The sequence below is a fragment of the Erigeron canadensis genome, chromosome 6 (genome assembly GCF_010389155.1).
Source record: "Erigeron canadensis isolate Cc75 chromosome 6, C_canadensis_v1, whole genome shotgun sequence".
Classification (NCBI taxonomy): domain Eukaryota; kingdom Viridiplantae; phylum Streptophyta; class Magnoliopsida; order Asterales; family Asteraceae; genus Erigeron; species Erigeron canadensis.
Genome location: NC_057766.1, coordinates 29,692,059 through 29,717,461, shown reverse-complemented (window position 1 = coordinate 29,717,461; position 25,403 = coordinate 29,692,059). Strand labels below are relative to the sequence as shown.

The following is a 25,403-nucleotide window of genomic DNA, read 5'->3' as shown; positions in this document are numbered from 1 at the left end:
TCAGTAAAATTATTCTTTCCCTCCTTTTATGGGCACCTTTTAGTTATCCATACAACTTTATTTATGTTTCTTAGCTTCTTCGTATACACTTCTTTGTTGACTTTCTTGAGGGATTGTTTTCTTTGACCATGTGAATCGTGGTTGTTTTTTTTTTTTTTCATCAGATAAATGGAATTATTTGGTGATTCTCTGTAGCATTTCTTGATTATCTTGGAAAAGAAAAGACCCCCACAAAAAAAGATTAATTTTTTTTTGGAAATTTGGATCAATTTCATAAGGGGTATTTAAAAGTTTCAACATTTTACATTTTTGGTGCAAAATTTTGAATTGGGATTTGCTCAATTATCAAAAAAGAAGAAATCTTGGTGGTGTTTGCTATTATCAGCAGTTTTTTGGAGTATTTAGCTAAGCAGAGTCACTTTGGCTTAATCATAATTAATAGGTAAGATTCTTCATTATTTAATTTTCTGAAGTGTTACTTAATATTTATGTTTTATCTTACCATCTTTCTGTAATGAATTAATGTTTATGTTTAAAAAGGTTAATATTATCTATATATTTATGCTTATTTGTTGTACTCAAAGAAATGTGATAGAGATAGGTCTTATTAGTAAACTCACCTCTTGCAAATTCTTATTTTGCTATTTGATCATCACTAAGATATTGCTAATTGTTTATTGGTCATATTTATTTATATCTTTATAAATCACAATCAATTTACTTTGACACCCCATAAGTGCCCTTATCTGTTTATATTAAAAGTCTGTAAGATTACTTATTTTATGTACTGAAAATGGGAAAAGCTTCAACCTTTGATACATTTGTTTGATAAGAACTTCTGTTTTGACCTTTTTTTCGTGCATAACTGCATAATTAGGATAGCTTTTGTATAAAAATGGGAACTGATGTTGCTGAAGTTGTGGAGAAACTGCCGTCGCCTTGTGACATCAAGGTACAAGTTTATTTCAACGTTTTGTAAGTTACATAAATTACGTTATTGGTCGCAAGAGTCTCACGTGCTTTTGTGATATATTGGTGACACTAGGTGCATAGTGTTATGTGCACAGAATTGATGAAGTTGGTTGATAGAGTTGATAGAATATTTCCTGAAATAGAAGCGGCCAGGCCTCGATGCTCATCTGGGATTCAGTCACTTTGCCTGTTAAATAGTGCGATCGATAAAGCCAAGTCGTTGGTTAGGGATTGTAGTGAGTCGAGTAAGCTCTACTTGGTATGTGTGTGTTGACCATACAAAAATGGTCTAACCTCTCTAAAGATAAACTTTTTTATATAATTTTTGAATTATGACATTTGATATATTTTTCATTTTCATATTATTTGAGGATTAGAATTTATGATCGTTGTTTATGTTGAATATTTTTAGGCATTGACAGGAAATACAATTCTCTCGAGATGTAAAAAGTCAAAGAGCTTATTAGAACAGAGTCTGACTCAGATCCAAAATATGGTTCCTGTGATGCTTGAATCGAAGGTTGGTCGATTTGTAATTACATCCTTCCATCTTTGAATGGGCTGATTAAGGTTAACTTTTAGTTAAAAATTATACGGAGTATATTTTTTTTATTGACCTGCTATAAGTTTTGTCATTGTATCTAGCGCGCTAACTATATATAAAAGATATGAACTTTTTGCAAAAAAAGTTGGAGTCAACCTAAACCGACCCACTGTGTATCAACAATTGCCAAACTTTTGATCCATTACCTAACCCACCCAATTTTCCCCCTCTACTGAAATTGATACCCAGCGGGCACATTAAACAACTAGCCAACACCACGTGTGCCAAACAAGTAGATCTTGGAGACCACTCGGGAATATACACTAGTATCAAAAACGTTTAACTTTTTGTTAGTGAGGAGTGACTGAGCTGTGTTAACCCGTTTGTTTGGCCCAACCTTTGGGTTATACTCCATTGTTTGGGCCTCTGATTTTTATTTTCTGTCAAAGTTTTTGCTAAGGAGAATGATTTGAAAATTGGAATGATAGAAACTTTTGCCTGCAGATCTCTCAGATTACTGGGGAGCTTAGGCGGATCAAGTTTAGTTTGGATCCATCTGACGAAGAGGCTGGGCAAGCGATCAGATCGTTACTTGAAGGATACAGAACCGGAAACCGTTCTGAAAATGAAGCCAGCATTGACTATATTCGAGTAGCTGCTCAAAAGCTTCAAATCACATCCCAGAAATCTCTTTTAGTTGAACGAAGATCCATCAAGAAACTTCTAAATCAAATTGGTGAAGAAAACAACAAACAGCAAAAAAAGCAAATTCTATTATTTCTATTGGATTTACTGAAAAAATATGGCAAGTCAATCATATCTGGATGCATTGAAAATGATAACATTCCAGAAAATCAAAACTACAGGCCCCGGAAGGTTGACGTTTATGTTGATCGTGAAGAAGATCCACCTGAAGAGTTCAAGTGTCCGATATCTCTTAAGTTAATGTATGACCCTGTCGTTATAGATTCAGGTCAAACATTTGAAAGAATGTGGATACAAAAATGGTTTGATGAAGGCCATGATGTATGTCCAATAACTAAAAGGATATTATCGAATATGTCTTTGATACCAAATACTGCCATGAAGGATCTTATTTCAAAATGGTGTGGAACTCATGGAATCGCCGTTTCTGACCCGTCTATTCAGGTGTCCACCGATTCTAACACGTGGGAGCACTCGTCTTCTTCAGTTACTAGTTTGAGTTCAATGTATAGTCTTCAACTTCCAGTTGATTACAGTAATCTATCACTTGGTTCTTTAGATAACAGTCGAAATCTTGAAGATACTCGTGAATTTGATACGGGATTATCTCAAGAACTTGATGATGCACTTCCATGGGAATTTCAATGCAAGTCTGTGGAAAATTTAATGACCCGTTTGAAAAATGATGATCGAGCTTGTAAATTGATGTTATGTGAGAATTTGGTTGGTTCCCTTGTGAGATTCTTGAAGTTTTCACAGGATCTAAATGATGTAAAAGCTCAGAGGATTGGTTGTTTGCTGCTACTAATTTTGATCAGCAAGTGCAGGTTTGTTAACTTTCTCTTTTCAGGTGCCAAATACACATAAAATATTTTATTAGGGGGTGTTTTCTTTACATCGCAATTGCTACTTTATTCGCAATTGGCTTTTTCACATTTGCCATGGTTAGAAATGACAATTTCAGTGCATTATTAAAATGGGTCAATTTGGAAAGGAGGGGCCTAATGGGTTGAAAGGCGTGCAAAGGTTATTTTGAATACATACAATCTCCAAAGTGTTTTAATCAAATATTTTTCTGATAATTGTAATAATCTTGTAATCATAAATGAAATTAACTATTTCGAAAAATAAGGTTACAATTTACAAAGTGGAAGTACAAAATAAGTGTCTTGTAGCTCAACTCAACCCATCCCAACTGGTTTTGGATCACAAAGAAGGGGGATGTTTCAACCTTGCCCTGTTAGCAACCCACCCATTTCTCCACGTCTACATGGCACTTGAGATATGCCGTTTGTGGTCATTTGACATGTTGGGTTTTTTCCTGTTCAGATTACAAATCAAAAATAAAAAATAACAAAAAGTTGATATTTCATTACAGAGGTATGAGATACTTGAGCGAAGATGCATACCGTTTGATAGCCGGGTTTCTTGAATCAGAAGTGATAGAAGAAGCCCTTGCTATTACAGAAGAGTTGTCTTCCCACGAAATCTGTCGTTTGGAGATTGTATCTTCTGGTTCTCTTAGTTATATTTTTAAGATTCTCGAGACACAAATTAAAAAAATTCAAACACCGGCCCTCAAGATTATTTACAATTTGACTTTGACTAGAAATGTCCGTTCACTCATTGTTTCGTCAGATTTAATCCCGAAACTGGTCGCACTCTTTGAAGATGATTCGCTCTCAAGCTACTGTATCGCAATATTGACGAACTTATGTGGAAGTCAAGATAATAAAAGCATAATTGCAGAAACCAATGGATGCATACCTTTTATTGTTAGGATGCTCGAGAGTGAAAGTTGTGAAGAGCAAGAACAGGCGTTGGAGATTCTCCTTTCATTATGTTCTCAGAGCATTCAATATTGTCATCTAGTGATGGATGAGGGGGTAATTCCTTCTGTGGTCTCAATATCTATCAATGGAAATGATAATGGGAAAGCAAAAGCACATGAAATGCTTCGGCTTTTGAGAGATATAGAGTATGAAGAGCACGTAGAAGAATCTGATGCACCAGTTTATGATAATTCAAAGGATGTAAATAGTTTACAAGTGGAGAAGAAGACTTCTAAAGCTTTACAGTTTTTCTCCAAGCTCTCGTTGACGTCTAAAGGTTCTTTGGCCAGAAGGAAAGCATAGGTAAGATTATTTTTTGATTTTTTCTTTCTTTAACAAAGGATAGTATAATAATTCAAAAGGGTTTAGTATGTCTTCATAATACTAGTGCATCTGATCAATAATTACCATAACCAATTAACCATAACCATATTTTTTTGCAGGTTTAGAAGTTCTTTTTTTTACCCTCATAATGAAACGGGTGGTCTTACAACTTACTAGGATTGATCTAATATCTTCCGGTTTATAGTGTGCAGTCACTTGTGCATATATCTCTTCTAGCGTCGTAGTAGAATAGTCAGTCCTATGCATATAGTAATTTCTGTTTCAAGAATCCAACATAAGCTCACATTTAACAATCATTATTCATCCTGTTGATACACAAAAGCTGTAAATTTTAAGCAATTGTTTAATTATCGCCAGGAACTAGTTTGTAGCCATATAAAGAACCGATTTTGATAGTTCCTTTCCTTAAGATTGTGATTTACATTGAATAGTCAAGTTAGTTGTGCATTTGTAAGATTTGTTAACATTTTTGGGTATATCTTATATGCCGTGTTTCTACAATTCTACTTGTAATCTTCGTTTTCAAGTTTCGGTTTTGCGTATAGTTTATAGGAAGTGATATCTGTACCACAAAACTTGATTTATCTACCACAAGTATGCATTACTGACTCGGTTAGTTATAAAATTTATACATTGTGGTAGATTAATCAAAAGTAGTGATACGTTTATCATTTCCCATAGTTTATTGGTGTGTTATTAAGAAAGGTGATATGTAAACATTATTTTTGGCTATATGTAACCAGTATGAATAACATGTTGGCATGTTGCACATAGATGCATACGGTCATTGTATATAAAATAACAATTTGTTGTATATATATCAATCTGCCTATCAAATAATGATGTCTTTGCTAGTTGTGACAATGAAGAAAAATTGATGCACTTATTTGGAAATTGATGCACTTGTTTGGAAGTACAAAACATAGTGACCTACTTAAATGAATGTATGTTTCGATCCAAAAAATGAATAGAAAATGTATGGTCTTAATAGAAAGAAATATGTATGACATGAAAAGGAAGGTAGTGGGTGGGTCAAATCTTATCCTCATGGATGACACCTTTATTTACAAAGCAGGGACGGCTTGAGAAGGGGCAAATACAATATCGTGACGGACCCATTTTATTTAGAGCAAGGAAAAAAATGTTTATAACATTAGTTATTACATTTATTTGTTATTGGGGTTTTGGTCTAGTGGTCAAATCGTCATAGTGTTTTCCCTTAAGTGGTTTTATCTTGGGGGATAAGTGTTGAAATCTAGACAAAAACTGAGGATTTTGTAACGCTATACCCATCCAAAAATGATTCGAATTCAGAATGTGTACACCAATTACGAGAGATTTTGTCAAATCTTCTATCAATAAAAAACATTAGTCATTATTTATATGAATTTTTGTTATATATTTGAATTCCTGGTCTCTTTTTCTGGCTTATGCTAAGGGGTTGTTTCACAAGGGGTTCTAAGAGCTTATGCATTTTAAATAAATAAAAAAATGTCCAAAAAGCTCCTTAAAGCCCAAGATGTTTTTAAAGTAAAACTTTGTTTATTAGGGGTTCAAATAAAAGCCCAACTTGTAGGTTCTTTTTCAAGCTCCAACATAGTTTCTAATTATAGTCTCAGCTTTAAGCTTTTGTACCAAATATACTGGAAGTATTTAAATCCTCTATCCGTTTGGCTCTTTGCCAGATTAAATAGGTAAGTGCCATGGACTCATGGTAGTACTTGTTACTAGGTCATGTCATTTCCTTCTTTTATCATAGCCTACCATATGGTTGACCCACTAGAAACATTGGTCTTTTATAGATTTTGTCGCTTTCATAAGAAAAATGAAATCAACCATGAGACATCGCATATTTTTTTAATAGCAAAAATTCTATATATTATTGGGGTTTCGGCAAGAGGCCGAAAAAAAAATAAATAACTAATAAAATAAGTTTGGTTATTAAGCCATGAAGGCCATAAAGACCACATTAATCTATTTGTTTTGAGATTGTTTTAGAGACTATTTTGAACCAGACTGTTTAAAAGATTGAATTGCTATCTCATCAATCTATTCGTTCAAGTGTAAGTGATATTTTTAGTAAATACGACCGGTTGAGCTGGTTTTCGATTTGGTTAAAAGCTGGTTTTTATGTGTAAAATGATCTAAGGTAACAACAGTAGTAACCTAAAGTAAAGTGTCACATGAAATCACAATCTTCTTTTTGTTGCTAATAGTAGAAAGAATGGTGCTACACGTCTTTATTTTGTCATTTCTATACCGTAAAGGCACTTCTACATCATAAGAAAATGCCTATGAAACTTCTCATGGGCCTTAAAAAAGTTTTGAGTAACGCTATATATTTTTCAACTCGTTAAAATTTCATAAATTATTTTTATGATGTTTACAATTTATGTAAAGTTTTATTCAAAGAAATCCTGACCTATGTACGTATTATGCAATGTTTACTTTTCTTCCATTTTTATCTGTCTAGCTAGTATATCAATGCAATGTTAAAATTTGGGATCGGTAGCTATTAAATAAAAAAAATTCATCATGTAAAGTTATTAATCAAGAAAGTACTTTGATCGTTCAAATTGTCGTTTTTATTAGAACGACAAACTAAGTTTTTTGCATCAGATTGATACTACATACACTCAAAATCACTATGAACCCATAACACTCGGCATTATTTTTTTCTAATTCCAAACCCCTCGACACACACCCCTCTCTGCTTACTCCACGTTAAGGACCCAACCGTCACATTTCTCTCGCTTCTTTTTTACTGTTACATCAATGACATATTATTTATTTCACATTTTATATCTCAGAACATATCATTATTAACCGTACTTTTTTTCCTATCTTTTTTCACTTCTTCCTCTATAATTTATTATATCTTAAAATAAAAACAAACCTTTTTTTGTCTAATGGCTGAAATTATAAGGTAGCCCACCCACCCTTTCGATTAAATCCTTGCCTCACGGTTCAGTGTTTTCTCAAGAAAAAAATGAGAAGGTCTTTCTTTAAAAAATGCATGAAAAAAATGTCATTGCTAACCGTATTTTTGTAACAAATTTTAGCAATATACAACAAATCCTGCATAATACAATTGTATAGTGTGTAATACAATTTGTACCTTTGTTGTAGATGGCTAAATTTTGTTGTATAAATATCAATCTCCTTTGAGAAAACATTGTAAAAAGACTTGAGAAAAAAAGCGCAGGGAAAGGCCTAAGCAATATCCCGAAATGGTTTTGGTGTCCATGCTAAAAAGTCTAAACCCATACCAACGCCCTAAGATATTCTAACATTATCTAAGCATTTTAGTCGTGCCAGGTTTATTTTCTCTTTGATACATGAGTACATGACTAAAAGGGCTTTCGCGCGATGCGAAATTATAATGGTGGTGCGGTGGTGGTGGTGATGAGTAGTGGTGATGAGCGACGATATAGTGGTGTTGGGGACTGGGGTGGCAGGCAACGATATTGTGGCGGCGGCTTTCAAATTTACGCAATTAATTCTCATACTTTCGCATAAATTTTTAGGATAGTTTTAGTGAAAAATGAGTGGATAAAAAATTAAATTATTCAAAAAGGTATTTTTGGGTTAAAAAAAGTGCTTAATGAGAGAGGATGGAGAAAGAAAAAATAACACCTAATCTGTCAAATCAATTTGTAAAAGTTCATTTGTATTTAGTTTGTATACATATAGATACGCGAAGGGAAATGATTCCCTCAAAGTTTCCTAACTTGACTAGTCAAGTTGGGAGAACTTGAGGAAACCACCTCCTATAGATTAACCAATCATATTCAAAAAGTTAACACACAGTTATAGATTGATTATTAATTTTGCTTGAATACACTATATACTAGCTTTTAGAATAGATTTGTTTGATCATGATTGAACAAAATACATAAATGCATTACTGCTCTTTACAACAAAATTGATAAAGACATCAAATAAAAAGACAAATTAACATGATATCACTTCAGATTTGAAGAATCCTAAGCCATCGTTTCATTGTTTCCACCTAGCTATTCAATACGAGATTAGACATCTTCTATAACAAACAAATGAGACGCGTTTCTCTAATAGGCTTTTATTTTTGTTTTTTTATTTAAAAAGAGAATTATATATAAGGTAGATATAAATCACAAAGTTTGATTTATTTATACCATAAACAAGTTAAAGGTAGTTGCGGAAACAACATTACAAATTTACAAGTAATTAATGATCTAGCAACTATTTATTGGCAAAGCTCTTGAACGCTTTTAACGAGTTATAATTTGATCTGGTACTATGGTAGTTTCCAACTTTCCATTGATGGAAAGACAGAGGAAAGCTAGCTTTTAAAAGCATTTTTTTTTTCTTTTAAACAACATTATATACTACTCCTACACGCATGCTTAGATAGAAACATAAGACTTTTGAAAAACCTCTTATTAATCCACCCTATAAATATGAAAAGTGATTTGCATTCATCCTTGTAACTTACTGAAGCGAGGATCTCATGCTATCATTGAACGGCTATACCGAACCGCCATACTCAGGTAACCGGTCTAGGTTTCAAGATCAAATGTCTGAGTCACCAACCCCATTGGCTATAACTACTTTGATTCATCGATTTATGTTAAGTTAACGGAATAAAAAGAATGTGAAAGTAAGCACCTGTTGGTCGATATAAAGCTTTGTGCTCTAAAACTTCCATTCGAATTGTTGTTGGCTAGTAAGACATCATTCTTAAACTCTAATGACTCTTTTATCTTTACTTCAATGTTTCGACTTTGTCACTTTGAGTAGAACGTACGCTTTAACCTTTGCTTAATTGCTTTGGCTATAACGATTAGAAGTAGAGTTCAAGAACTTTATTTTGAATATACAATATTCATATACAAGAATGAAGTTAATAACTACTAATCATTGAAATTACTATTTTAATAAAAAAAAAATGGTATTGGGTGGGTACCATTGAACCCATTTACCCTTCGGGTACAATGTTTTAAGACATCACAGGTGAAAATACCCCAGGGAACTAGGTGGGAACAAGATTCGAACCCGAGACATACACTCTGCCTAAAACTCCTTTTAAAGGGCAATAACCATTGGGCTATTGCCAGATAGTTTATTACTATTTTAATAATGTATCACAAATTAATAAGTTGAACTAGATCTAGACTTACAACCTGTATTCCTGTTAAACAAATAGAATTTAACAACTTTGATTCATTTTTATTTATTTTTTTTCATTGATAATCTTTCGACAAGATGTAAAAGAAAAGCCTAGTTTTAGTTTGACCTTTATGGCATATTAGTCTCATTTATCTGATGCAGAAACCAGTCTTAAGGATTTTTGACAGACGCTACCTCCTAGACCGTCGCAATAGGTCACAACCCCCTTGACCCATGTTACAATAACCAAAATCAAACTAGCTCAAACAAGCACGTATTTCCTAGGGAGGAATTTTCTCGTGTCTTGTTTATTGTAATTGACACAAGTTTTTTTTTTTTTTTTTTCTTTATCGTTTATTTTGTTGTATTCCTAGAATAGTCTGAACCTTGTATTCTAGCACCTTGCTATAGTGTTATATTTGTATTAATAAAATTCGTTTTTACCGTTTAAACCAAAAAGTACTCCGTGTTTAATTTTGACTAAATTTAACCGAAGTTGTTTTTCAAGCTTTTCTTTTTCAAGCCAGCTATAAAAAGCTTGCAAAATCAATTCAATTACACTACCACTAGTACCACCAATTGTGTCATGTCAAATCAGCACAATAACTACAAAACATACAAGTACGGGAATCATGGGAAGAAAAATCCAACACGGAATAATCACTTGATAGTAATTCTTGTTGGATTTCGCCTGAAAAATATGCCAATTTTATTCATAGTCACCAAGTTTTAATAAGGAATAGAGAATGAGCTACTAGAGAGCCAGAGAGTGTTCTGGTCCCTCCAACTAACACAAGTTTTTATGTAAAGGTTAATTAAACATAACTTTTATCAACTCCAGTATCCCAATCAGACCCCCAACCCATTATCAAATCCTGGTTCCGTCTCTAATAACCAATTTATATATATATATATATATATAATTAAAAATAAAAATATAAACACTGCCTATTAATACCATTTTTATAGTGGTCCCAGCCACCTTTGTAAATAGTTATGGCACCCTTTCGTCTCTATTGAAGACACTATAAATCTGTTTATAATCTTATCAAATGAACGTACAAGTTTTAGGATTCGAGAAAGATTTCGATCCTCACAATGTCGGAAATTTTACAAGTTATTCACCAATCTCCACCATCATATGAGCATCATATAACAACAATGCGTCCTCAGTGTGGTGTGAGCCTATTTGAATCCGCTGATCAGTTTCAGTCATGTTCGGAGACCGGCGTGGGAAGTACTTTCACGACCTTCTCGAGTTCTTCGGTTGATGAATTGTCAAAAGTAACTAGCATTGTCGAGCAAAACCAGATTTCGAGGAAGAGAAAGCTTGAGGTACGTATCTTTAATACTTCATTTGAGTAACATTTATGGGTTTCTATTTTTTGGATTTTGCTCAACATAGCTAGCTACGATTGATTTGGTTTAGATATGCATATATAAAAATAGTGTATTTCTACAATTTATTACAGTTTTTTCTAACGGAGAAATGATCCGTAATGTAATTATGTAAGATAAAAATTTCCATTTCATCCTTGAAGTTTATCAAATATACATACTGAATCTGCTCTATGTGAGAGGGCTAGTACCCAAGGTTGGGTAAATTAACAGTACGGATGATATCCCCTTTATTTATATGGAACATTACTTTCAACGTACAATAACCAGGGGATTAGTAGATACCAAATGGTACATGAGATCAGAGAGTTTCTATCCAATTACTCTTTTAACATTACTTTCAATGTACAATAATACTTTTTTATTTTGTCCGAATAAATTAAAAATGCTTAGTAAAGTATTTGTTTGATAGTTTGATGTGAACCTATTAAGTTTGCTTAAACATGATGGTGTATTTTGATATTTAATCAATTAAAAAGTCACTTCTTGATGTAAAGTACAATAAGTTTGGGTATTGTGGCCAAGTTAAACTCTTTTGTTACAAAAACTTTGGGATTTTTACAGTCGTTTAAAATAACAACTTATTTTTTTATTCGTCTCTTATATGATACTGAACATTTTTTTGGTCTTCATAGACCATTCAATGTTGGTTTTGTGTCCGGATTAGGTCATCCAATACCTTGGACACCAGATGAACTGGTAATTTCTTCTTTTATCCCTTTTTTGGTTATTCGATCGGAAAAAATCATCTATTTTTCCGTTGTCATTAATAACTCATTGAACTATTATGCATCCTTATTTGGCAATTAAGACGGACCAATCAAATTTTTAAATGTGTAAAAAAGCATAAAAAAATAAGCTCATTCTTTAGTTCTTTTTGAGTTTTGGCACTTTTATCATCATTGATGAGAACTTAATCTGGTATTTAGTTTGATGTCATGGAAGTGGACTCTCAGGAGCAAAGTGCTGCAAGTGAGTCAGGGTTAATCGAACCACCTAAAGCTAAGAGAAACACCCGTAATGAAAACTCAAAACCAAAGCCAAATATGGATGTGAAGACTGATTACATTCATGTGAGGGCTCGTCGTGGAGAAGCCACTGATAGCCATAGCTTAGCTGAAAGAGTATGTTACCGAATCTTCATATTTAAATATTTTCGGCTCTCAATTGTAATATGATAGGCTCACACCCAAGAAAATGATCATTTGATTTTGTAATATGATAGAAAAGAAGGGAGATAATAAAAAAGAAGATGCAATTTTTACAAGACTTGGTTCCAGGGTGCAAAAAAGTCACCAACAAGGCAGCAATTCTTGATGAAATCATAAATTATGTTCAATGTCTTCAAAAGGAAGTTGAGGTTAGTATGTTTCTGTATTGTGTGTCTACATAGACTATCTGAAATACTCAAGCAGTAGCTTGGTTTGTGTATCCTTTTTTCAGGTTCTAACCTTGAAACTAGCCGCTTCAACTACAAGCGTGGAGAACTTTTTGTTTAATCAGGTAAACAATACACCTGAATCATGTTGGGTGTTCAAGTTAATGTTGGCCATCCAGTAATGATATTCCAAATAGTTCACACTATATATGCAATTCTTCTCCTACCATAGAACTATAATAACCTTGTGCGTAAACTTTTATGCAATGACGTTCCTGTTTATATCATGTATTTTCAGCAGGAGCTTATGCAGCTCTCCCAGTGGCAGTGAACCCAGGCTCACTAGCATCATGGTCAGGCTAAATAGGAGGAGCTAATAGTACGGTTTCTTCTTAGATTGTTCTCTCTTTACTCTTAAAAATCATAGGAATTTTGGTAAAAGGATCAGAGACCCTGTTTTTTGTCCAGGTTCCGACCTTAGGAGGCTTGAGCCGTGCTCGCTTTGTCATATTATGTACCTAGTTCATCATTCTTACTTGAACACAATTCAGTGATTGATTCTATCTATTCTATACATGTTATGACTGCATAATATTGTTCTTTAAAATCCTAACAATAGAAAATTTGATGTAATGAACAAACTGATACATATACCAAAGAGGAAAAGATGACAATTAATATTCAGGTCAACACAAAAGGAAAAGATTTATAACAGAATTTCCCACCCGACACCCTATTTGAACTTTCTTATTGCAGGTCATATAAATGCTAAAGCCAGGTAACTAGATTGTGTTGGTGTAGCAAAACATAGATCTTCACCCAATGATATAACACATCGAAAGCCAACAAACATAATTTCAAATAGTTTGAATAACAAAAGACATGTTTGTCATTAACTACAACTGCTACAAGGAGAAAAGACTCGTCTCCTAGATAACTTTAAAGAAGAGTTTAAAACACATCATTCGCATGCTGGTTTTGTGTCAAAGCTGCTGAGGCAGATAGCGAAGGCTTGGTATGCAGATAGCGGGTACCGATAATCCATTGTAAAAATATCTTGTCCAATCTTCCCAAATTGTAGAATCACTTTATTTTGCTCTGCTTCCGACACATTATATGAAGAATCAACAGAAGCAACCAGCTGAAAATTCTTCACAGAAGCCACTGTAACACGTCCTTTGAAATTCAAACACCAACATTGTAATTGTTCATGCCATCTTGGTGATTTGTTTTTAAGGACCAAAGCATCGCTGCAGACACTGCCAGGTAATGACTTTTCTTTCACAGAAGGTGATGATGAGAGAGGAAGTTTCTCTTGTGGAAAAGATTTTGGAGTTGGGGCCGTGCCACCTTCTTGCATTGAGGAGATGGGTATATAATGCATTGAACAATTTATTCTTCTAGGGCCTCTTGTACGTAGTACATTTAGCTCATAGGTGATGGAGGCAATGTTGTAATTACATGCTGGTAAGCGAGGAGATACTTGCTTAGTATGAAATCTTCGACTCGAGCAACTATGATTAGCTTGAAACGCATCATTACTTGGAGGTTGGCTATCATACATGGTGAATTTGGTTCCAAGAAAATTCGATCTGTTTAAGAAAAGAGAAAATAATAATTAATATTTAAAACTCCTACGTTGTTACCTAACACTTCACTAATCGTATGACTTGTAAAAGATAAACAAAAAGATCACGTGGATACAAACCAATATGCTTGTAAATTGTAATGAATGTTAATGAGTACAATTGGCGAGATGGATGGGCTGCCTAACAGGTCAAAACAGGTTCATGTTGATCATATATACTATGAATAGAAATGGGCTGGGTGGGATCAAGTCGACCCCACAAACACTTTAGTCCAAATTTATACATGTTTAAATGTCTAATGCATCAATTACGATTACCAAAATGATAATAATAAGATAATTCGAATAGAACGAGTGTCAACATTGAAGGTGGACTTAGCACAACATTTAAGTTGTTTGACTTGGTCTCCTTTATGCAAGATTTTTTGATGAGACAAATTTGTAATAAAAAAAAATCAAATCAACCCATTTATAAGTTGCTGAGAAGAAATTGACAACTTAAATAATGAGCATTGTAAAATCTTCAACTCTATATACCCGGAGTAAAAGAAGCAAATGTCATGAACTGAGTAAGTACAAGATGCAAATGATTTTATATTGGTCAAAACTTGCCTTAGTTTCCCGACATAAGTAGAGCTTGCACGGGAAAAATCATCTGCCACCAAAGAAATCAAAAATTCTGTACTTGTTGCTCTTCGGGTTTTCTTGGCTGCCAACAATAGCTTATCACTCTCATCTTCAGCTGTGAATCAAGTAACTTGTTAGCTGAAAGAATTAATATTAAAAGCTAATTAACTATGATGCAGTCTTTGTAAAAGAAACTTGTAATAGGTTTAAGTTACACGAATCTAGATCTCCATGACTGGCTTCTTTATTGAGGTTTGATAAAAAGAATAACTTAGCAGAATTATAACCATATAAACCATCTCAAGTAGCATGGAAAAACTACAAGCATGAACCACAAGGATGGTGGCCTAGTGGTAAAAGCCTGGTCTCTAGGGTGTAAAATACCAGGGGGGCCCAAGTTTGAATTCTAGGAGCAAAACAAATATACCCCTTGTGGCCATGGAGGTTAACCTGCAACGACTCTGGTCTACCCACAAAACGGGTGGTCGCTCGGGGATTATCGGCTAGCAAACGGATCAGATTCCTATGTTAACCAAAAAAACTACAAGCATGCTACAAAGTAGAAACAGATAGCATAGACTATATTTGTACAAAATATACAAAATGTCCAAGCAATCTTGGAAATCTTAACCAAATTATACATGTCAAAAACATGAGATCATATCATCATAACTTACATGGAGTCAGTCCAAAGTACAAACGGAAAGTGGAAGTTGCTCGATCTCTTTTTATGTAGCACTGAATTGGAGAATCACGGGGACCCGGCTATTAAAGTTCAAAAAACAAATTATCAACTGACATAAACACCAGTGAGCAAAATGGTAACATTGGTATCAAACAGATATCAAATTCCAAAATCTAACCTGCTTCAACGAGATAGGAAATGTTAACCTTCCACATTCTTCAGGAGTCTTAACAATCTCCTTAGTAACATCCCTCCACGGCTTACAAACCGATGCACAATAAACAACAACAGTTCGAGCCGGCCAAGACGTCTCACTCTCCTCGACTCTCCGAATTATATCCAAAAGCAGTTCAGGTGGCAAGTGAGCCCATCGGCCTTCAGTTATCGGTTCCAATGGAGCTACATCGGGGACGATATGTGATCGAGTACAACTTCTCCAGTGTTTCCCTTCAACCCTTCTTCTCGAAAAGCTCCCAATACCATCTTTCATCTCCCTCACAATGCTTTTAAATGACATCTTGACTCTTGATTATCTAAATATATGTATATCATGCCAATATCAAATCTTCCCTTAAGAATATCAAAAACAGTATAAAGATTGAAACTTTGGTAGTAATAGAACTTAAGGGGAAAAACCCAAGAAGAAATTAGGAAAGTGCTAAGTTTTAAATAGAATAAAGTATCACTTTGAATCTTAATATATATATATATATATATATATTTAGTATACAAACAATAGATCTCTGAGGTCATGACTTTTAATTACATAAATGAAAAAGCTGACTTTGAATCTTAATAAAGGTGTGAACATGAAAAATTTGCCATATTTGACCAAACTTCCACCAAAGATAATAACTTTTTATTTCAAAAAAATATTAATTACTTTGAATTAGTCCCTTTTTATTAAAAATATATACATACACAATAAAAAAAATAATGGGGTCATCAACTAATTATAAATAAATTCTGGGTATGATTCAAAATGCAAGAAAACTGAAGTAATTTCAAGTAATTCATGAAAAATAGAAATAAAGTACATACCTTTATGATTAAATTGAAAAGATAAAATTAGGGTTAGAGTGAGTGAAGGGATAGATCCAGTGGTCGGAGTATCGCCACCGTAATCGCCGGCGAAGTCTCCGGGACCGACTGATGAGTGAGTGGTCTTGGATGAAGTGAAACAAAAGCCCCTTGAATCAAATTGCTCTTAAAAATTATAATTATATGTATATGTATGTGTATGTATGTATATGTTATCTTCTACACAGTTAACTGAGATGATTTTGTTTGTTTGATTGATGATTCTTTCTCAAATATCTATACCCCACCACTTCCTTAATTCATTATTTGGCGTGTATCAAGAAATATGATTTTGTCTATTAATAAATCATTATTCATTAATACTAAATTAATATATTATTACTAATATTAATATTAATAATTAATTATCAATACCATTTGCATAATTCTTTTTTTTTGTTTGTTTTTGAAAGGTGTGACAATATCGAAAGTTCTAACTTATGGTGTTTAAACTCATTGGTGAAAATAACACAAAGATTTGGAGAGAAAAATTCACATAAAATCATTGTAAGTGAAAATTTAATATTTGTAAGTCACCTCCAATTATCTCTAAGGTATGACTCGAAACTCCTAAACCTTGTAAAGAAAAAAAACCCTTTGTTACTAAACCATTTAAAAATGGTTTGCATTTGCATAATCTAATTCTAATACTAGGAATCAAATTTTCAAGTTTTACTCATTAAAGTTAAAAACGAACTAAAAAGTTATTATCATTGTTATATAGGCACAAACTTCCGTCACTTAATTCTTTTCATCATCAAAGAAAGATTATCAGAAGAGTAAAGATTTCGTTTTCTTAAACCGGTATATTAAGATTTTTGCATGGGTACAAGCACTAATAACAACGAGCATCAAACCAACACATATTGAAACACTCATACAAGGTTATATATTTCAAAACAAAATGAACAAAGCTAATGTTGAACATTATGAGTTCTTAAATAGATTCATTAGCTATGAATTACTAAAATTTAAGTGTTATATATACAAATATAAATAAATTATTATATATGAGTGAAAACTAAAACTTATAAAGATATATATTAGAGTAAATTATATGGTACCTTAACTATACCCTAAATTACTTTTTTGGTACAAACTTTTGCAACTTTACGCGAACCATACCCCGAGTTTCAAAACCTACTCGGACAATATCTATTTCTAACGACCGTCTGTTTGGCCGTTAAGTCAGTCATGTGTCGTGCACGTGAGGACTGTTTTTGTCATTTTCTTACCCTCGGGACCAAAAGTGTAATTAACTTTTATAATAGTAAAACTTCATTAATCTCAACCTCATGAGTAAAACATTGGTGTCTCTCTATTTCATATATATTACGTTGGCGACTTTGAGACACACTTAACAGTTAACACTTAATTGCCCCATATAAATCATTCCGTTTTCCAACCTTATTAAACTAAATGAAAACAATTTAACAATTGTCAATAATCTGATGAGGAATAAAAAGAAAACAACTTGAAAGATACATAAAGGTGAAAAACCCTCTCATATAAAAGAGGTTGTATCTTTGAAATTGAAATAAATGCATATTGGAAAATTTATCCAATTTTAATGCACATCAAACGGATGTGGGTACCTACAATAAACTTCTCAGATTTCTCTCCTGTTGTTATTGTTTAGGAAAAAGTCGTGTTTGACAATTATAAATAGGATTTTCGAAAAGTTGTATTACATCTATCTATCTATAATCTATCTATAATTAATATAACTAAAAGATGGGGTTGAGGTTACACTTACCCTTAATCCTCCTTTTTTAGCTAAATCCTCTATCCTTATTAATCCTTTAATATTTTAATATTTATCTAAATTAATTTACACTTTTTGATTTTCCATCAACAATTTACACTTTAACTCAAATTTAAAACAATTAATTTACACTTTTCGGTTTTCCATAACCAATTTACACTTCAACCCAATTTCAAAATAATTAATTTACACTTTTTGATTTTTCATCACCAATTTACACTTTAACCCAATTTAAAAATAATTAATTATACTTTTTGGTTTTTCATCACCAATTTACACTTAAAAATAATTAATTTATACTTTTTGGTTTTCCATCACCAATTTATAATTTCACCCAATTTAAAAATAATTAATTTACACTTTTCGGTTTTATTGGTAATCTATAATATAACTCACGTACGACAACAAAAGGGTTTTTCTTTTTATATACTTTGCACATAATTAATAATTATTATTATTTTTTAATATTGAATTCTTATTTTATTGTTATTATTATTTCTTTTAATTTAGTTTGAGGTTCGTTATGACTTTTTCTTCAACAACAAAAAATATGACCACATTAGTTTATCTTGAAAATCTTAAGTCAACACATGTTAATCATTATTTACGACTCCGTATTGTGCATGTATGGACTGTTTCGGAGTGGAACAACCCGAAGCAAATTAAAACGTTCAAGATGGTCTTTGTTGATGAATTGGTATGTATTTTTCAAATTATATAGTTTACACTTTAAAAATGTAAGAAACTGTAAATTTTTTATTTAACTAAAGTTGAAAAAAGAGGGTAAACTAGAATCAATATTTATATGGAGTTAATTTTCGTATGTTTCTTCTTTAGCTTTCATATCGATTACGTTGTGATATATGACTTAACTAATCTAAATATTATATATTAAATTTTGTATTTGTAACCTATATTAACTCTTAGAATTTACGATTATATCTTTCTGTAACCTTTTAGATATAAAGTCTAAATTTGCTATGAGTAGGTTTCTGATTACTTAAAATTTACGATTATATCTTCTGATAAGCTTTTAAATAAAAAGTCGAATTTTGCTAGATATGATTATTTTAATATATCAACTATGATTATTTTGAATATGTTTTGAAACTAGCTCATTAATAGTGTAATTTTTTAGCTGTTGTTATTCTATCAGGGAAAAATGCTACATATTGAGATGGTGTTGAATGTTTTAGTATGATTATTTAGCATGGTGGAACAATTCATCATTTTAGTTTGTGTATGACAGATATACTTCGGATCTTATGAAAAACATGATATCAATTTTAAATAATGCCTTTAGATAAAATCATTTGATCCAAGTTATGTTTAGTATTTAACACAACGGGAGATGGCTTTGCAAGGTTTTGGCTCGACTCTTTTTTTTTATCAACAATTTGTTTCCCTATCTTTCTTGCATTAGCCGATAAAATCATTTGATCGACATTTGAAATGTCCTTGGTTGGGTTCCTTTTTTATCCTGAATAATTTTCCTATATACGTATGCAAAGATGTTTATTCGATTCTTATGGTTAATTTGTTTGGGGTTTATTTTTTAAAATTGGATTAAATACATGGAAACACACTAACGGAACTTACCAGTTTATCCATGTTTTTTTTGTTATTTGCAGGGCACTATCATACATAGCTCGGTCAATGGTGAATAGACGGAAAGTTTTAGGAGTATTTTGACCGATGGAGTGGCTATTCAGCTAGCACATTTCCAATTTGATTTTGGTATATGTATTTAATATATTTGAATCCAAATTTTTTAGCTTTGATTAATATATTTTGAGACTATTAATATAAAAGATATTATAACTGTATTTGATTGATCGTTTTCTCATTAATAAATTGTCTCTTTTTCTTTATCAATTCTTCAATTCCTATTACTTATATTAACAATAATAAGTTATTAACATGAAAACTTCAAAAATTTGATTTTACGTCCGAAATCACAAGGCTATTTGGCATCCACTATGCTTACAAGTTCTCTCATTTTGATGTGGTTATAAAAATTTAAGGTAAATTCAAAACTCTAACTAAACATATATTATATTTATCATTACTGTTTATTATAATTTAGTATCGCTCATCGATTTACTAACTACAATTTATTTCATACTCACGAATCATGTATGAGGCATATTCGAATTTCTTTGTCATACAATTTATATAGCTACCGTACATCGTACGAGTATTAGGACTAGTAATATAACTAAAAAAGGGGGTTGGGGGTACACTTGGCACCCCTAATCCCCCTCCTTTAGTCTAATACTACTTCTTTATTAATCATCTATTTTTTAATATTTATTTATTACAATATGACCGACCTTTAATAAAAAAAAATCTTATAAAAAAATCTTTATTATATATATATATACCACCTAGAAAAAACCCTCACATATTCTAAGAAAAACCTTACGGAAAAAAAAAGATACGATCGACTACTAAAAAGGTTTTTTAATCTATAAAAATAAGTTGTAATATTGGTGATACACTTTTTGCTTCACAATTATTATAAGATTTATATATCTTAAGACTATCCGTCCAATGAATGGGCCTGAGCACTAGTTACATAATACATGAAGATCCTCAAAAGCCATTCACTCATCAACTCATCAATTTATGACCATAAAAGGACATGATTTAAGGTTAAACAAAAGAGTCCAACTAAGTCTTTAATCCCTTATAAAAAAATTAGATTAAGACTTTAAGTATATTTTTTGTTATCAAAATGTCTCTTTCAGCATATTTATGGTTCCCAAAATGCCTTCACACACTACAACACTATTTAATGTATGTATAAATATTATATTGGTTTGTTTTTTGCTTTATTATATTATAGTTCACTATTTTTGTTATCAATTTGTAATTGATTCTAATTTAATTAACATTACAACAACAACAACAACGGTACTTAATCTCGTCGAGTGCCGGGGTTTGAGGGAGGTATGACGTAGACAGCCTTACCCCTACTCAATGGTAGAGAGACTGTTTCCTAAGGACCTCCGGCCTAGGGTATCACCCTTAAAGAAAAAAATAGTCTCGACGGCTAGTCGGAGCAAAGCCGAAAGAGAAGAGGAGATCTCGATCTCATATTTAGAGAGAAGCCAGATAACTCTCAACGACTCTTTCTAGAGAGAGAAAACCTATTCTAATTTAATTAACATTGATCTTTCTATATGGTTTTAAAACAATTGACCGAATCTCATAATCTATATTTTTGACACACTCTTTAACCAATGTATTCATCCAAAAAAATAGTTATAAAATTCCGTCGCAACGCGGGTTATTATGCTTGTAGTAATTAACAACATACGATCAAAAGTTAGAAATAAACATATTACCATATTAGATACCAGTTCGATCATATCACATAATCCAAGTTCAATCATGGATGAGAACCAAAACTAAACCAGAACCAGAACCAGAACCAAACCGAGCTTATAATTGAACTTAATCTACTTGAATTCATTGTTCTTTTTACGGTTCGTAATTCATCCACTAACACTCAGCATCTGCAAACATGATAAATTGCATAAGTAGACCTATAGAAGTATACATTTCTTTTGCTTAACGGTAAAGCTCTAAGAGAAGACAATCTTTGTAATTTGAGCAAATAGTTTGGCCTTGTATACCTCTCATCTTTCATTTCTTCATCCTCACATTACATATAAAATCTAATATTTTACAATATAAAAAACTTTGTACACACTTAACTCATTTTATAATTCATTTCCAAACCTTCAATTTAATATTTCATATGTACATATTTAACTTCCAAGTTTTGATTTACATCTAACTCACTTATCCTTCACCTAATCTCTATAACCACACATATATATACAGAGTCATTCGTATGTTAACAATATATCTTTCTCTCTTTACTCATCATATAACACACCACTTCCTTCGGGCCGGGTGGTATACAATATGGTGTCTCCCGGTGATTCAAGGCAAACACGGCGGATGCTTCTATTCGTTTTTGGTTTCGTGGTGTTGGTTTCTCTTCAGGCAGAAGCTGCCATCAAGAAATATCAGTTTGATGTGAGTCCATACATGACTGCATGCTTTCTATATATAGATACAAGTATTTTCAAGGTTTAAAGTGTTTTTCGCTTGTCAAGTGACATTTTATATGCTTGCGTTATTTATAAACAGGTTCAAGTGAAGAATGTGAGCCGATTGTGCCACGCCAAACCTATTGTGACTGTAAACGGAATGTATCCAGGCCCTACTATTTACGCTCGAGAAGGTGACCGTCTCATGATCAACGTTTCGAATCATGCACAATATAATATGTCAATACATTGGTATACTTCTAAAACTCATAATGACTTATGACTTGTACAATGATTCTCATTTAGTTCAATTTTATACAATCAATAGACGTTTTTAAGCATGTTGTATGGTTTTCTAGGCACGGGTTGAAACAGTACGCTAACGGATGGGCAGATGGGCCAGCATACATAACACAATGCCCGATCATGACAGGAAATAGCTACGTTTACGACTTTAACATTACAGGACAAAGAGGGACTTTGTGGTGGCATGCTCATATTCTTTGGCTCCGAGCTACGGTTTATGGTGCCATTGTCATTTTACCCCAACAAGGGACTCCATTTCCGTTTCCAAAGCCCGATGGCGAACAAGTCTTAGTTTTCGGTAAAACAGTCTCTCCGGCTCCATTTTCATCTGTTCCTTGGTCTCATTTGGATGTATATATATACATACACACATAGTTTTCTGTAGAAGACACATACTGTGCAGACGTACACATAAATTTCTAATGTTGTAAAACATGTACTATATCGGTTATGCAGGGGAATGGTGGCATGGCGATGTGGAAAACATTGTGAATCAAGGAAATGCAATGGGCTTGCCACCTAATATGTCTGATGCCCACACCATCAATGGCAAGCCCGGCCCGTTGTTTCCTTGTTCCGAAAAACGTAAGGCCCGAGTTAATTTAATTTGTACAGTATATGGTGGTGTACGAATCACCTTCCTATATAAGTTTAAAATAAACTTGTTTTTTATGCTAAAGTTTGTTAATTGTTTTTGGTCTTTGTAGATACATATGCGATGCAAGTCGAGCAAGGAAAGAAGTACTTATTAAGGATCGTAAACGCCGCCCTCAACGACGAGCTTTTCTTTGCCGTTGCGGGCCACAACATGACAGTGGTCGAAATAGACGCCGTCTACACCAAACCTTTCACCACTTCCGCTATACTTATCGCCCCCGGACAAACAACAAATGTCTTAGTACATGCCAACCGTGCACCGGGACGCTACTTCATGGCGGTCCGTCCTTTTCAGGACGTACCTATCCCCGTTGACAACAAAACGGCCACCGCAATCTTCCAATACAAAGGCATTCCCAATACCGTTCTCCCATCACTCCCAACTTTACCATCACCAAATGATACCGCATTCGCTTTAAGCTATAACAACAAGCTTAGGAGTCTCAACACGCCTAACTTCCCGGCAAACGTCCCTATGAAAGTAGACCGAAACTTGTTTTTAACCATCGGATTAGGAAAAAGTGTTTGTCCTACGTGCATCAACGGAACCCGGCTTTCAGCATCACTAAACAACATTACGTTTGTGATGCCGAAAACCGGGCTCCTCCAAGCTCACTACTCTAAAATAAAAAATGTTTTCACCACCGATTTCCCGGATAACCCACCAAAACCTTTTAACTACACCGGGGCACCCCTGACCGCAAACCTTTTCACTAAACACGGAACTAGACTAAGCAAAATCGCCTTCAACTCAACCGTGGAACTCGTAATCCAAGATACGAATTTACTAAGCGTTGAGTCCCACCCGTTTCATCTACACGGGTTCAATTTTTTTGTTGTTGGAACAGGGGTTGGGAACTTTGACCCGGCCAAGGATCCAGCCAAGTATAACTTGGTGGATCCTCCAGAAAGGAACACGGTTGGTGTTCCGACAGGGGGTTGGTCCGCGATTCGGTTTAGAGCTGATAATCCAGGAGTTTGGTTTTTTCATTGTCATCTAGAGTTGCATACTGGTTGGGGATTAAAGACCGCGTTTGTCGTCGAAAATGGACCTGGAAAAGATCAGACTGTCCGTCCTCCGCCTAAGGATCTTCCACAATGCTAACTATATACGAGTATATTACATACATTTTGGATACATATGATTTCATTGTAACTTTGCAAAATTTGACAAAATGTAATGTAAGCATTTTAAGTGAAAATGCATGCAATTATTGTTTTATTCTTCAATTCATTATTAAGATCCTCAAAAGGGTTTAATCATTTCTTTGTATTGATCAACTTTCATTGTGGTAATCAAATTGGCAATCATATATATCTTCTTTTTGTCCTGTATAGCTTTGTTTACTAATTCTAAATTAATAAGTAATTGCTAACTTTTTATGATAAATTAGTATAGTTTGAAATAGCAGATAGTATTAAACAAACTGATACATAGTCGCTTGTTTTGATTTCTTCACAATAAATCTCAAAAACTGTAAAAAAAAATAAAATACAAAATCTTAAAGATTGGTAATCCTATCAGATACAGGTAAAATACTTCCAAAATTTACCATTTATTTTTGCCTTTCAAAACAAAAAACAGTTTAGAAGTTAGAACAGAACATATATCACTTAGAAATATGTTTTAAGTACCAGTTGGAATCTGTAGAATTAGTTATCTCAAATTCTCGAAACCTTCTAAAAGATCATATATCACTAGCTATTTGGATTTTATACAAGTAAATCATTTCTTAAGACGAATTACATGTATATATTTTTTTTTAATTATGTATGGAATTAATGAATGTGAATGTATACCTATTAAGCGAAATGACTGCACTGTCTACACAAACCTTAATAAAACTAAAAGTTCCGTTTGACTAATAAAATGTTACTCCTATGTAAAGAAAACACTTCGAGGAAAAGATGACCATTAAATTAAGCATGATAGGTGACATATCAACAATAGTGAGTATCATGTGGCTATTTTTGTTGGTTATGGATTCCTACGTGATAACGAATGATAAATTACTTTAATAATCATGAACGCGAGTGAAATAAGATCCTCGATGATACAACAACAACAGTACTCAATCCTTACATAAACGGGTTATGAGGGAGATAAGATGTAAACAGTCTTGTCTCTGTCCAAAGATAAAAAGACTTCCTCAATAAAGACCAAACGATGAATGTAAGAGGTAATTTTTTCATACCTGCCGACCAAGTGTTACATGGCTTTTGGGTGGCTCAGCAATATCCAAAAAGACAGAGGTTTCTTTTATAGGTGGTTCGAAGAGGACAAGGTTTTAACTCAAATGCACGTA

At 33.1% G+C, this 25,403-nt stretch overlaps 4 protein-coding genes across 10 annotated transcripts; 3 read left to right on the top strand and 1 right to left on the bottom strand.

The window, feature by feature from the left end:
- Positions 1-280: 280 nt before the first annotated feature.
- On the top strand, positions 281-4,845 carry LOC122606035 (U-box domain-containing protein 5-like). The gene is made up of 7 exons (XM_043779002.1): positions 281-442; positions 878-952; positions 1,046-1,231; positions 1,385-1,492; positions 2,021-3,048; positions 3,600-4,356; positions 4,497-4,845. The coding sequence occupies exons 2-6, from the start codon at positions 896-898 to the stop codon at positions 4,354-4,356; spliced, it is 2,136 nt and encodes a 711-aa protein (XP_043634937.1). The 5' UTR covers positions 281-442; positions 878-895; the 3' UTR covers positions 4,497-4,845.
- A 5,721-nt stretch (positions 4,846-10,566) lies between these two features.
- On the top strand, positions 10,567-13,174 carry LOC122605078 (transcription factor bHLH137-like). 6 transcript variants are annotated; one of them, XM_043777954.1, is made up of 6 exons: positions 10,577-10,884; positions 11,877-12,071; positions 12,173-12,307; positions 12,391-12,450; positions 12,624-12,704; positions 13,082-13,174. In XM_043777954.1, exons 1-5 carry the CDS (start codon positions 10,648-10,650, stop codon positions 12,654-12,656), a joined length of 660 nt encoding a protein of 219 aa, XP_043633889.1. In that variant the 5' UTR covers positions 10,577-10,647; the 3' UTR covers positions 12,657-12,704; positions 13,082-13,174. The 6 variants fall into 6 exon arrangements, with proteins under 6 accessions (XP_043633892.1, XP_043633889.1, XP_043633888.1 ...); XM_043777953.1 differs by lacking the exon at positions 13,082-13,174 and adding an exon at positions 12,794-12,914; XM_043777956.1 differs by lacking the exon at positions 13,082-13,174 and adding an exon at positions 12,794-12,914 and having other exon boundaries at positions 10,580-10,884; positions 12,627-12,704.
- On the bottom strand, positions 13,124-16,513 carry LOC122605077 (tubby-like F-box protein 5). Of its 2 annotated transcripts, XM_043777950.1 has the most exons (5): positions 16,267-16,513; positions 15,404-15,758; positions 15,218-15,305; positions 14,526-14,655; positions 13,124-13,917 (listed from the first exon to the last, which is right to left on the bottom strand). In XM_043777950.1, exons 2-5 carry the CDS (start codon positions 15,740-15,742, stop codon positions 13,287-13,289), a joined length of 1,188 nt encoding a protein of 395 aa, XP_043633885.1. In that variant the 5' UTR covers positions 15,743-15,758; positions 16,267-16,513; the 3' UTR covers positions 13,124-13,286. The 2 variants fall into 2 exon arrangements, with proteins under 2 accessions (XP_043633885.1, XP_043633886.1); XM_043777951.1 differs by lacking the exon at positions 16,267-16,513 and having other exon boundaries at positions 15,404-15,884.
- A 5,458-nt stretch (positions 16,514-21,971) lies between these two features.
- On the top strand, positions 21,972-24,414 carry LOC122603659 (laccase-11-like). Its single transcript, XM_043776427.1, has 5 exons — positions 21,972-22,120; positions 22,235-22,386; positions 22,494-22,738; positions 22,897-23,025; positions 23,148-24,414. Exons 1-5 carry the CDS (start codon positions 22,007-22,009, stop codon positions 24,200-24,202), a joined length of 1,695 nt encoding a protein of 564 aa, XP_043632362.1. The 5' UTR covers positions 21,972-22,006; the 3' UTR covers positions 24,203-24,414.
- Positions 24,415-25,403: the final 989 nt, after the last annotated feature.